The sequence below is a fragment of the Gouania willdenowi genome, chromosome 8 (assembly GCF_900634775.1).
Source record: "Gouania willdenowi chromosome 8, fGouWil2.1, whole genome shotgun sequence".
In the NCBI taxonomy this organism is placed as follows: Eukaryota; Metazoa; Chordata; class Actinopteri; order Blenniiformes; family Gobiesocidae; genus Gouania; species Gouania willdenowi.
In genome coordinates this window covers 18,299,037-18,312,201 of record NC_041051.1, presented here as the reverse complement: position 1 = coordinate 18,312,201, position 13,165 = coordinate 18,299,037, and the positions used below count along the sequence as shown (strand labels likewise).

At 38.3% G+C, this 13,165-nt stretch overlaps 1 protein-coding gene across 2 annotated transcripts in view; it reads right to left on the bottom strand.

The window, feature by feature from the left end:
* col5a3a (collagen, type V, alpha 3a) overlaps positions 1-13,165 on the bottom strand; it is a 52,359-nt gene that overhangs the window by 21,478 nt on the left and 17,716 nt on the right. Inside the window, exons 6-23 of one of the 2 annotated variants that reach the window (XM_028455264.1) lie at positions 12,496-12,870; positions 11,579-11,695; positions 11,352-11,468; positions 11,185-11,238; positions 11,037-11,078; positions 9,757-9,819; positions 8,165-8,239; positions 7,942-8,025; positions 7,737-7,793; positions 6,311-6,364; positions 6,143-6,196; positions 5,967-6,020; positions 5,332-5,385; positions 5,086-5,139; positions 4,232-4,276; positions 2,467-2,520; positions 2,256-2,300; positions 2,033-2,086 (exon numbers count right to left, since the gene is read on the bottom strand). In XM_028455264.1, coding sequence (XP_028311065.1) covers positions 2,033-2,086; positions 2,256-2,300; positions 2,467-2,520; positions 4,232-4,276; positions 5,086-5,139; positions 5,332-5,385; positions 5,967-6,020; positions 6,143-6,196; positions 6,311-6,364; positions 7,737-7,793; positions 7,942-8,025; positions 8,165-8,239; positions 9,757-9,819; positions 11,037-11,078; positions 11,185-11,238; positions 11,352-11,468; positions 11,579-11,695; positions 12,496-12,870 — 1,452 coding nt within the window. The remainder of the gene's footprint in view (positions 1-2,032; positions 2,087-2,255; positions 2,301-2,466; positions 2,521-4,231; positions 4,277-5,085; positions 5,140-5,331; positions 5,386-5,966; positions 6,021-6,142; positions 6,197-6,310; positions 6,365-7,736; positions 7,794-7,941; positions 8,026-8,164; positions 8,240-9,756; positions 9,820-11,036; positions 11,079-11,184; positions 11,239-11,351; positions 11,469-11,578; positions 11,696-12,495; positions 12,871-13,165) is intronic. The other variant, XM_028455265.1, reaches the window with a different exon arrangement.

Here is a 13,165-nt window from a genome sequence, read left to right as displayed (position 1 = left end):
TGTTCTTTGGAGATTTTATATTGACTGGACATGTCTTCATTGCTCTGGAAGCTCTGCCCATAATCACTGCTTTTTTAAAAAAAATTATTTCAAACTCAGGGTTTTGTTACTCTTTAAAACAGATTATCTTCTTAATAGAGGGATTGATACATTGAACCGTCATTGAGTGTGACATCACTTTTAAAAATGCATCGATTAAATGTGACACGCCATGAGAAAACCATGAACAAGTCACCCAGGAATTATTGAAAGTGTGGTTTTTAAGTTTTCCAATGACACACACACACACACACACACACACACGCACACACACACACACACACACACACACACACACACACACACCTTGGTGGTTACAGGTGATGTGACATTTTGGAAATATATGATACTGGGTGACAATAAATCATGTTTTAAATACAGAAATCTGTAGTTCGCCCAAAACAAACCCTAGAGATTTACATAAAATATAAAGCCAATTCTCATTAACGAAGGCTGTAAAAGCAGATATAATAGAACTAATGTATGGGCATCAACTGCAGCAAGTTTGGTGATAATTATAAACATTAGGCCACACGTACACACACACACACACACACACACACACTAAATAATTATTGAAGAAGTTATGGCCAATTGGTTGTTGACCATCTCCAAAGTACATAACAGAGAACTCAGCCCTCTAAGAATCTGAAGATTTCTTACGTATCTGACAATCCAGCTGAGGGGCAGTAACAAAACATGTACATACTCATTACCTTGCATTAAGGTAGCGGTTTTCATCATTTTATTGTGATTCACATCCACAATTAATACCTTTGCTTTTAGTTTAGTCTTGAATCGATGCAGAGTGTTCATTCAGAAACACAGTTTTATTTTCAGGAGCCAAACTAGGCACGTTTTGCCTCTATCAAAAGAGCTGACTTGTTCTTGTCTTGTTTGTGACTCAATGTGCCACTGCGGTTGGGGAAAAAAAATGGATTACGGGCCGGCTGAAATGGAGTATTTCCGTGCTCAGAAAAGAAATGAGGAAGAGAAGAAAGTGATTGAGTGACTCCCGATGAGTGTTTGAAACACCTTACTGTTGGTGTGGCAAAAAACTGCGGCGATAAAAGCACACACTTCCTAAAGCATCGTTGGTTGGACTCCATCAAAATGGACGCTTTTTAAAGTAGCCTTGTGGATAACTTCATTGTGCAGTTTATTGGTCCAAACCAATAGCAAAAGTGTGTGTATAGGCACAGAAAGCCAGTTAGCTGTGGATTTCCATGCCCAAACTCGGAAGCTGCTCTGCGCTAAAACAAAATTTACTGTTTTATTCTATTTATTTTTATTTAACTAGGAAAGTCTCATTGAGATTAAGAATCTCTCTTATTTTTTAACCAACCAATACTTTTATTTGAAGCATGGCGTGCTTTCTGTATCAGGGTTCCTAACCAGGGGTACGTGTACCCCTAGGGGTACTTGAACACATTGTACGGGAAACATTGATGAATCTATTTCCAACATGCTGAGTCATTTTTAAGCCTATTTCAGACACTGTACATGCTCATCCAACAGCTTTTACACCCGTTGACAATAAACTGCAATAATGATATGAACCATATTGTGGCCTTAATATCCTACTAATTGTTACTAACATGTTCTGCACATTACTAGAAATTGAGGTAAATATATTCTCTGCTATACAATAATTGTAATGCACAAAATTGATATTTAGTGTGCGTTAAACGTACAGGTTGATATTTTCAAATTATTAACAACATGTAAATAAAGCAAGAATCTAATCTAAAGAGAGAACTCGGGGGTACATGAGACAAAAAAGGTTGGGAAACACTGTTCTATATGACTTCAAATAGCATGTTTTGTAAAAAAAAAAAAAAATTAGTCACTATTTTCTTAGAAAACAAGGGTTATCGTGCTTTTTCTCTGAATCTCTCATGAGAAATTGTTCCTAGTTTTTGCCATGGGGGGTGGGTCACAAAAGTCCCATGTATGCATACATAGCCTGAGGGTTGTGTTGTATGTATTGTACCTCTACTCCTGGGTTTCCCTGTTGACCTGGGGGCCCTGTCTCACCAGTAAGACCCTGACAACAAAAACACACTGTTGGTGACACATTATGTTCACATGATAAATAACATAAACTCAAAATAAATGACTGTGAAAAAATCTAAGTAAAGCAAAAACAAAATTCAACATATGAACCACTGTTGTGTCTGCTATAGAGCAGTGATGAAGAGAGTAAGAGGACTGACCAGGTTTCCCTTTGCTCCTTGTACTCCATCACTTCCCTGAGCTCCCTTAGAGAAACGTACACAGATAAAGTGTCACATAAAAATGGTTGCAAACTTCAGTTGGTTGTAAAAAAAAAAAGAATAACGGCTCAATGGGGATGCACCAGAGAGCCTTTTATAGAGTTGAAAGAACTGAATAACTGATCATGTAAACAAAGTAATGTTGACTTACTGGTTGGCCAGGTGGACCAGGGGGTCCCCTTGGCCCGACGAGACCTCGAGGACCCTGGAGACAAAACACAGCAAATAGTCAGCAGCTAACCTGCATTCATAATCAGCCAGAATGATTGCTGAATACTAAGTTATAAATCAAAACCGTAGTGTGTGCATGAGTGTGTGTGTGTCTTTGTGTTTGTGCATATTTAATCCAAAGTTTGCATTAGTGTGCGTGCGTGCTGTTTTTGTCAGCCTCCCTCTTTGTAGCCTGGCCAAGCCACCTGTTCCACAGCCACATCTGTGATCTCCTGGGAAGTGATTGATATGGAAATATAATCATTCCAGCAAGGATTTTTATCTATTCCTTTTCCGGCTTCCTCTCTCTTTTCCCTAACTCCAGCTATCTTATCTCTTTCGTCACCGACCAAATTTCTGTATCGGGTTCTTGCTGCTTCAATTTCCCCATCTCCGATGCTTTCTCATCCAATAATCTCACTCCACTTCTTTCCTGTGTCCTCAGGTTTAACCACAGTTTTGCAAGACTGGCTTATTGCAATTCTTTTCCCCTGCTGCACTGGGTGATCTATTTGAAAGGACAGACCCCTGCTGGGCTCTAACCTCACACACTGGGAGGAAGACGGTGTGTGTGAGTCTGAGCAATTAAGCAGTGTTCTCTGCAATGACATCGAAACAATGGCAGCTTCTTCAGTTTAGCTGATAAAATCCTTCCCTTTGTCTCTCAGTAATTCAAACACGCTTCCCAGGTAGTCTATATATGACACTGTAGTAGACGATGAAAGCCTTTAGAAGTGAGGCTATGAATGCTAGGGTGGGGGAACATGGCAGGGCAGCATTGTTATAATAATGTGCATCCATCTTGGATTTGCGAGTGTGCATGTGTCTCTGAAAATGCACTTAAGTATTCTTCCTGTGTTTGCAGTATTTGCAAGTTAGTTATGTCGTAAATCCTAGCATCGCGCTCTCGCTCATTACTAGGAGCTTAACTGTGCACACGATTTTAGGCTAAACTACATGTGTGAGAGCAGAAGGAACCGTTTAACAAGAACAGTTGTTACTAAAATAATTATTTGTGTGAATATGCATCATTTAAATGTAAGCTATAACATTAGTAACACTAAAAAGCAGGTGAGTTTAGAGCCTTTTTACAAATATTGTAATGTTGTTAAAGGCAAGGGTTATTTGGGGTGTTTGTGGCACTTGACTGTACAGAAATAAAGCATATTTATCTGTGGAGGACCTTGTATTGAATTAGCTGAAGATTTGTGTTTTTAGTCATCTTAAAGGTATTGCAACAAATTTCTGTCCAGAAATCGGTGTTCGTGGTGATTGAGAGTTCAGCTTCCCATTTAGCGATTGGTAAGTGATTAGAGTTAGTGTTCAAGAGTGCTCTGTATATTTTTGAGAGTTTTTTTTGTTTTTGTTGAGATACTTTTCATATATATGGCCAGTTCTGGAGGTTGCAAGGTGATTAAATCTATTGCGGTATTTTTCTTAATTGTCTCTGTTACTTGTAGGTATTGAAGAAAATTACTTTTATTTATATTAAATGTTTGGGTTAGATTGTTATATGTCCTGAGCTTATCATTTTCGGAGAGGTCTTGGAGATGAATAATTCCGCTATCTTCCCATGTTATATATCATCTTATTAAGATTTCACTTTTTGCAGCGTTGATGATTGGATTGGATGTTTGTTTCAGTGCACCGTGAGTATGAGGCTGTATTGTTTGTGTCGACTGTAAGGGAAAGTGCAGGATACCCACTGGTTCACCTGGTTGCCCTCTTGGCCCCACAGGTCCATCAGGTCCCTGTAACAAATATAAATGCATGAATCCATGGCTGCAGGCTTTTTGGGTGCATATTTGTATACTTGCTAAAATGACAGTACCATTAAATTAGACCAGTGGTTCCCAAACGGTGTGCCGTGAGGCAAGTCCTTGTGTGCCGTGGGATTTTGTGACAACCATACATTATTATTGCAATATAATGTTTTTTTTATATTTCGTTAATAAATATTTCATGAGTAAAATAGTTGTCTTTGTCACATTTTATTTGGCATGAGTAAATAATTATGCACAGTTACAAATATTTTACATGATAAGAGTGATAAACACGTGTTATAAAGGCAATTTTGCAGGTGTGCCTTCAAATTTTCACTTGTCCTTTGGTGTACCTTGGGCACAAAAAGTTTGGGAACCACTGAATTAGACAGTTTATGGTTTTATTCTTTAATTTTCAGTTTCCACGTGATCTATAAAAAGGCATAAATCAAACTCACTTAGTGTAAATATTGTGTCCTGAAAATGCACAGAATAAAAAATTGTTCATCATATCTATCGTCTTCTTTACTCTTTTTCATATTTTCAATTTGATGTCAGTAAAAGCTTGATTGGTTTTTGTGCTTGTCGCCCCTTTGAAGCCTTTAAAAAATGATCAATCCAGCTCCAATACTTTGCAGCAGCTTTATGAGCTAAGCACTGCCCAATATGAGTGGCTTTTCTATGATCCAAAAATAATGAAAAATAATACAAAGATCAGAAAATAAAATGCATTTACATAATGGGAAAAACTCCAAATAGCTCATATTTATGCAGTTAATAAAGCCCTCTGCACTCACCTTCTCACCAGGCTCTCCATAAGGACCATAAGGGCCAGGTTTGCCTCTGTCCCCCTTTAAGATACAAGCATTATTCATTTTATTGAGTATATATATCAATGATGCTTACATCATTGATACAGCAATAACATCCTAATAATAACAACAAAATCCTCCTCTGCGGTATATACTGTGCTATGCAGTAATCCTGGGATTCGGATGACTTAATTATGATGGTACCATTGTAAGGATACTATTCTGCCTCACCTTGTGTCCCTTGTTTCCTTGGAGACCTGGCAGGCCATCAAAGCCCCTGTCACCCTGGTACGTAATAGAGAGGCAAGAGCATTAAACCCCTAAACACATGTTGATGTGTGAACACGAGCAGAAATGTAGTAAAAGTCTCCTTTGACCTCGCTTCCCATCTGCCCTGAGTGTGTTTTGAAAAGTGGGAGTTGTTGTAGCAGCTATAACACTGTATTGATGATAAAGGCTCTGCATCAGGGCAAAATGATTTATTTACTCAGCTCCTTCCGACAGCTGATCTGTATTGAGGCGCCTTCCTGTTAATTTTACACCTATTACAAGCAATAGGCTGCCTAATACCTTAAAGCTTACACTTAATAGCATATAGATAAAGTCTGTGACTGTAGAGACTGCTGCAAATGTGTGTGGTTATGAGAGGTGGTGGAAATCGAATATGAAGCAATGAAGACAGAAAAAAAAAAAAAAAAACATCAACAGCTGTAACTAGGTTATAAGGAGCTAAGGTTTATGTGGCATCCACACAAGTACAACGTAAAGTAGGTATGCAGAACAGATGTAAAAATTGTGCAGGAGCCTTAAATCTGTGGTTTGTACTTGTAGATTTTGTAATCGAAACACATCTCACGAAATCTTACTTTAATGCCTGTTTCACCAGGAGCTCCACGTCCTCCATCCACTCCTGCACGCCCCTATGAGACATGGAATAGCATTAGCATTACTTCCACTTTACAGTACGTCAGGCACAGTATGCTTTTATCACACCTTGCAGACAAACGGGGATTGGAAACCTGCAATAATAAACATATCTTACCCTCTTGCCGTGTTTTCCATTTATTCCACTAGGACCCGGCAACCCGCGTGGTCCCTACATGAAAAATAGAGAGAGCAAGATAAATGGGCAAAGGAAGGAAAAACACAGGACATTAGAGAATCAATATATAACAAGAATGACACCAGCAGTGATAGTGTCTGGCCTTACAGGAGGTCCATTTTCTCCAATGTCTCCTTTTAGCCCAGGTAAACCTGGATTACCCTACAAAAACAAGTCAGTGCAAGTATTAAACATTTGTCAAGAAACAACACATTATTTTTCTCTTTTCTCTTTCTCTTCTTAAAAAAAATACATTTTTTAACCCCAAGCACATAAAACACTTAGTTTAAAGTACGGCATATACCAGTGTTTCTCAAACTTTTTTTGGCTCAAGTACCCCATTCTCTTATTTCTGAATCTAAGTACCCCCTTTGTCTGACTTCAACATTTTGCTCAGAATTCTATGAAAAAAACCCCCACCTATAGAGTATAATGATGGAATGAATGAATGATAAACATTTTAAAGAACCCCATTGTAAATAAGCAAAATGAAACAGTATTTAGTGCCACTTGAATAAATATTTTTCTATAGTTTTGATCATTTCTGGTCATCTCCCACCTTGTGTTGGAATAAGACTGACCCCTGTATATTTAGTTCATGTTCTAATCAAGATCATTTTCATTATTATGATTACCATATTTAACTAAAAACTAGTACAGTGCCCGTCGGATGTATGTATGTGTCACTGTTGATGACATCATCAGTATTCTAAAACAACGTTTGACAGGAGTTCCACAGTGTGGATTGGTCATTTCAAATTGGTTTTAAATTGGTTTTGGAATGACCAAATTACTCCAAATTACAAATGCACACACTCGGGGTATGCGCAAGCTGTTGACAAAGTTTCAGTTTGATCAGACACTGCATCGAGGAGATATTCGCTCCACGGATACACACATAGATCTTTCTGGCATTATATATAGAAGTAGAATGTTAGAAACCCCCATATTTTCTTGTCCATCTGTTAATTTTCCACTTTCTCTCAATTACCTCCTGTATTTCTGATTTAACTGACTTAATGACAGTCCAATATGTAAATTATGTCAACATTCAACAACTGATGTTTAACTATCTTTTACAACCGCTATGCATGCTTTGTTCATATTTTTACGTTTTCGTACAGTAGTGCCATCGCGTACCCCCATTTGAGAAACACTGGCATATACGATCAGGATTGGACGATATCTAAAGTTCACGGAGTGGGACGATATACAATACTGGGCTCACGATAACAATACGGGACAATATTTTTGGGAAAAAAAGGCTGTTTAAATAATAACCATGCTTTTATTTGACTAACTCTGGGAATACGTATATACTCTGGGTATGACCTTTTCAACTCAAGTAAAAATTTAATATAATTCACACACACAGACTCGCACGCACATGCACACACGTATTGCAATTAGTTTTAGCTTTCTTTAAGCAGGAATCGATAGTGCCGTGCTTGTGCATCCCTTAAAGTAGGGCAGAGAGGTTGCACGAGTGCTTCAGATAAAAGTAAAGTCGATGAAAGTCACAGCAGTTCTGTACCATTGGGCCTGGACGTCCTGTGAGACCATGTGGACCTGGAGGTCCCTTAAATGACAGCTGAGAAAAAAAAAGCAGAGCATTGTGACTGATGTGTGCTTAAAGGGGTGTCTTTTTGCTTTGAACACTGAAGGGTAAAATTAGCATAAAATTAGGATGTGAGCCCTTCTCTTGTTGAAGATGTAGATGTGTGTGACTTGTACGGGACCTTGGTCTGCTCCATGATAGCCTGTGCTTGTGCCTCTTGGGGGGACATCACTGGTCCCTTCTGAGAATCACCTCCAAACTGAAACTGGTAAAAGATGGAAGGCAATTGTCAGCACACCCTAAAGAATTTCCCCCCAATGCTAATAAAGTTCTATTACACAGCGCCCCCATGTGGTTATGTTACTACACCACACTATGTTTAATGGTGGTCCTTGCAGTCTCACCGGCAGCATCAGCAGGGTTCCTGGGGGACCTGGTATCCCATCAACTCCTGCAAGACCAGGACGTCCAGGAGGACCCTTAAAAACAAAAAAGGAAGCACATAATTATTACTATGAATGGAAAATGCAGTTTCACTAGTTTATTAGGGGATAAAAAACCCAAAGGAAACTTAATCAATGTCATCTGAAGGACTTAGCATGCGGCTGTGTGCGTGCATCTATGCGTATCTGTGTGCACATGTGTGTGTTTAGACCTGAAGGCTAAAGGGAAAAGGAAAACATCTCTACAATCTTATCTCACCAAAATGCACCGTAGCTTCCTTTATACAATATGACACCCACATTCATATGCTACCTTATCATCTGTTTACACAAGCAGTAATATCAGTCTCAGGAAGTCATTTATTGTAGCAGTGTGAGTCTGAAAGCTTTCAGAGTCAGATTATGTCATGGGGGATTTCTATAGTACTGCAATTTATCAGAGAATTGACATTTTCTCTGTGGAAGTGTCAGACAAAACCGAAGCACCTTCTCATCATATTGGGAGACGTCTTGGCAGAATTGTGTATTCTAAATGTGTGACAATGTAAGTAATAGTGAAGGTTAAAGACAGCAATAGTGAACCCAACAAATAATTTATTAGGTTGTTTGTTGTTGTTGAGTTACGCAAACTGTTAACAGTTAAAACAAAATACTAGCTTTTTTTTAAAAAAAGATATTCAAAGCTAAAAATGTTAATATTTATTCACAAATAATTGACTGTAAATATTTTATTCAATCACTAATGCTTATTTTGTGATCAGTAATGCAAATTAATAGCCATACATTCACATCTCGTGACATGCATTGTTATTTCATTTGAGCATTAATGCATTTTATCCTTTTGATGGACTTCTTTACATTCCTCTTATCACTCATCTTACTTTAAACACATACATGATAACTCATGTTTCAACTGTCTCCAAAAAACCCACACGCTGCTATGAAAGCGCTTGTTATAACTCAATGTTATGCGATTGACAGCCAGAAAGCAGCAAAGGTTTGTATATTTATTGTACTTATAAATTGTGTGGATATATTGTGAGTATGGATCCAATTGGAAGCAAAGTGCAGATACTTAAAGGCAGTGACTCATGAGAAACTGTCAAAAACGCCCATACACTTTCTCTCTTTTCATAAAAAAAGTTTGCATAAATATTGTGATACAATTATTAACATTCTGTAGATAAACATTATACTAAAGTTAATTTTGTGTATTAGTGTGCATACAAGTGTGCGTGTATGCATGTGTGTAGGAATGTGTACGCGTGTGTGCACTTGCTCAAACAAACGTGTCACAAAGGAATAAGAGCTGACACACAATTGCAAACAAGCACCAACAGATGGACTCAAAATCAGGTCACACGTGCAAGTTGATGTCCATTCCGGAACTCCAGCACTTTCAGCTCAGTGGGACGTGATAATACCCTGGACATGTCTGAAGACCATGATTTAATGATACACCATGACGCTTAACAAAATAGAGTCCAACTAAGGTCACATAAACGTATTCAACTTTCATATAATGAATGTGGAACCAAAGAAACCACACTCACCAGTTCACCAGGATCTCCACTAGGGCCTGGAGGGCCTGTTGGTCCAGCTGGACCAGGAAGTCCCTGTGCAAGAAAGATCAAAAGAGCAACATCTTAAATAACATCCTTTTCATATATTTGAATTATATCAAAAATTTGTTTTACAGTGTACGCAAACATTCGGTTGTTAGAAGTGTGTTGGTAAAACAAAACACAATATATGAAACATCAAATTATCCTTTTAACCCTCCTATTATCCTCAAATATTACTAACCCAAATACAATCTAACCCCAGGGACATTAGCCTCCAGAAATGATTTTCAGACAATTGTTGACCAAGTTTTAACATCAGGCACTTTATTTATCTGTTGAATACATAAATAACCCCTTGACGAAAACTTGACCTGTTCTCTAGCGCCAACATCAGGCCAAACTTTTAAATTAGAATTCACTTATCTTGAATAGTTTTCATCTCAATCTTTTCTAATGTGAAGTGCACGTTCATGGCACTCATAAACATATTGATTCATTTATTTCAATAACGTTATTCACTATCAAGTCCATTGTCTCGGACAAATTCTCCTCTACGTCACTTTCACTGTGAAAGAGCTGTTCCAAAACCTCATTGTAGAAAATGTCCTCTCAGAAAAGATTTACTGTCAGCGAGAGAACATGCAAATTCCAATACACACAGAGCACAACAGACACAGCTAAAACAGCTTGGGGTCAAATTGACCCCAGAGTTACAGCAATGTGTGCAATAAGTGTTCAGCACATTGAAAAAATGATAATTTTATGCTCAATCAGTTTTACCCATCAAATTAGGAAAAGTCATAAAATATGAAGCAAAAAGAAAAAAGGCAACTATTATTTTTTTAATGATAAACATTGAATTGGGTCAAATTGACCCCAAGTGTAATATGAGGGTTAAATAAAGATTTAAGAGTTTCTGCCACTGTGCACAATCCTCTCCACACAAACTCACAAAGACAGACAGTCACACGTATTTACTACAATCATTTAGCAACTCCATTGAAGCTACTGCTATGTTTTTTTTTAACTATAGCACAATACAGGAGTACCAAGAGAAAACCTAAACAATGAAGGAGAACATGCAATCTAAGGACCAGTGGCTCTTGTCACAGGCAGAAAGTCTATGCTATAAAAACATAAATTATTAGAAAATGTATTAAACTTTCAATGTTTAGTGAAAAATACTGTAGGAATCGTTAAAAAAAAGAAGAAAAAAAACCCGCTTGAAATGATAATACAAAGATAATGACAAGACAGAATAAGTTTACCTCTGGCCCTGGTAGGCCTGGGGGTCCTGCTGCTAATGTACCCTAAGAACAGGCACAGGCACAATCTATTATACATTAGGGAGTTTCCATTCAACCCTGTGCTCATAACTCAGCTGCTCCACCATTCATTACACACTGAGCAGCTCACCGGTTCCAAAACAGCAGGCTCTCCCTTCTGACCTTTCTCAGCTCCGAGGGAAGCCTGAGGACAAGAGGCGGATCACAAGATGTGTTTTTTTTTTAAAGAAAACACTTGACACAAGCAATTTAAAAATTAAACACCCATTTGTTGTACGTGTTCACTCTGAAAGGTACCTCTCCAGCCCACGTCTCAGGTTTTTGCCGTTCAGCAAAGCTGAACGTATCATCATATATTTCATATTCCTCATACTGGGCCTCCGTGTCATTCGTGAAATCATCATATTCAAGAATCTGTAAAAGAAATGAAGACTCAAACTGTGACAGGTGTAATGAATTTTAAACACCCTCTGGGTTGTTCTGTTCTGAAGTGATAGTTTCATTGATATTTGCATTTAACCCACCTCATATTCTGTGACATTTGGGCTGACAGTGATTGTAGAAACTGTCACATTATTATAGAGGTCTTCAGAAAGGTCATCTTGGTACTTCTTCGTTGGATTTGTCATTGATGTACCATCCTGCGGGCCAGAGCACAGACTTAACTGAGTTATTTTTAAAATAAATAAATGACACCTCCTTGTAGAACAAAGTGCTCACACATAAAACACATATCTGGCATTTTACTACACAGCAAATTGAGAAAAATTTCAGGAAATGTGTTTTTTGAACCAACACTGACAGGTGCATGGTTGACTGCGGTGACGGAGTGTAATTAGCTGGTAGTTTTCAAACATAGAAGCATTAAAAGTGTGATTAATTTTAAATTAGAGGCAGACAGGAAAAACGTGTTTGTGCATTGTTAGTATTTTTTTCATGACTGAAAGAAACTTGTCGAATTACAGATGTTTAATAATGCTGTAGCCTAATGTTAAATATGTGGTTATTAGTAAAAAAATGTTCTTGCTTTCATCTAATCCTGCGTTTCCCTATTGTGGGACACTGGACAAAAACTATATGTATTTTATTTCTGTGTGTTTTATTTTGAAATAAAACCTCACTTCTGCTTTAACAGCGTTAATCACTCCAGCCCAACACATGACATATGCATAGGTGTGTGCGTTTGTGTGGGTGTGTGTGTGTGTGTGTGGGTATGTTTGTTTGTTTACAACAACCATAGAGATGTCAAACAATCAAACAAAAATGCACTGTTCATGTTCTCTGGCAGGAAGTTAAACAAAGGAAGTAATAAGGATGAGGCTGGTTAGTGCTGCTGTGACCACAGAAAGGAGGCGGTGCTCTCTACTGTTAGAAAGTATTAATCTACAAGGTTGGTTAGAACTGCTAGGACATGGGATCGTCTACAGGCGGATTTGTCTACCTCCTTGCTAGGAACCACAATGAAGACGTCAGCGGTGAAGTCAAGTTCATCTGAGGGCATTTCTGTGTTGACATATTGAGTGGAAAGCACAGTTTGTGCAGTGCTCCTAATCTCTGGCAGCTTTGTTGGCTCCAGTGACTCTTGTGGTTGATTCTTGGACAACGGTGTTGGCACTCTGAGGAATCCGTCATCGAGACTTTCCTCTTGGTGTTTCTTCTTTCTTGAGCCCTTCTTGCCTTTGCCCCTGCGTTTACCCTTTGAGTCTTTGTCCCTCTTCTTCTTGTTCTTTTTGCCTTTCCTGTTTTTCTTAGGCGTGTCCATTGATTCCGATGCCTCATCATTTTGCATCAAATCATCCAACCTGATCTGAGAATTCTTTCATGGAAACAGTAAATACAAGGTGGTAATTGGCAGGGAGCACAGACAAATACTTGTGTGAATGGAAGCATAATAAATGAAACGGCCTGTTGTAGGAGAGTGAACAACTGGACACAGGGTCAGGCACCCTCTGTGATTCACACTGAGCCTGTAAAACCTAAAACAAATATGAAACCAGAGGAAGCAAACCAAATACGTGTGGCTGTTCTCTTTGCCAACAAGGAAAAAAATTTGATTGCAAGGTCAGAGGTCAGAGGTCATCCTGTTTACGACCCTTTAAAGGTGTTGATTC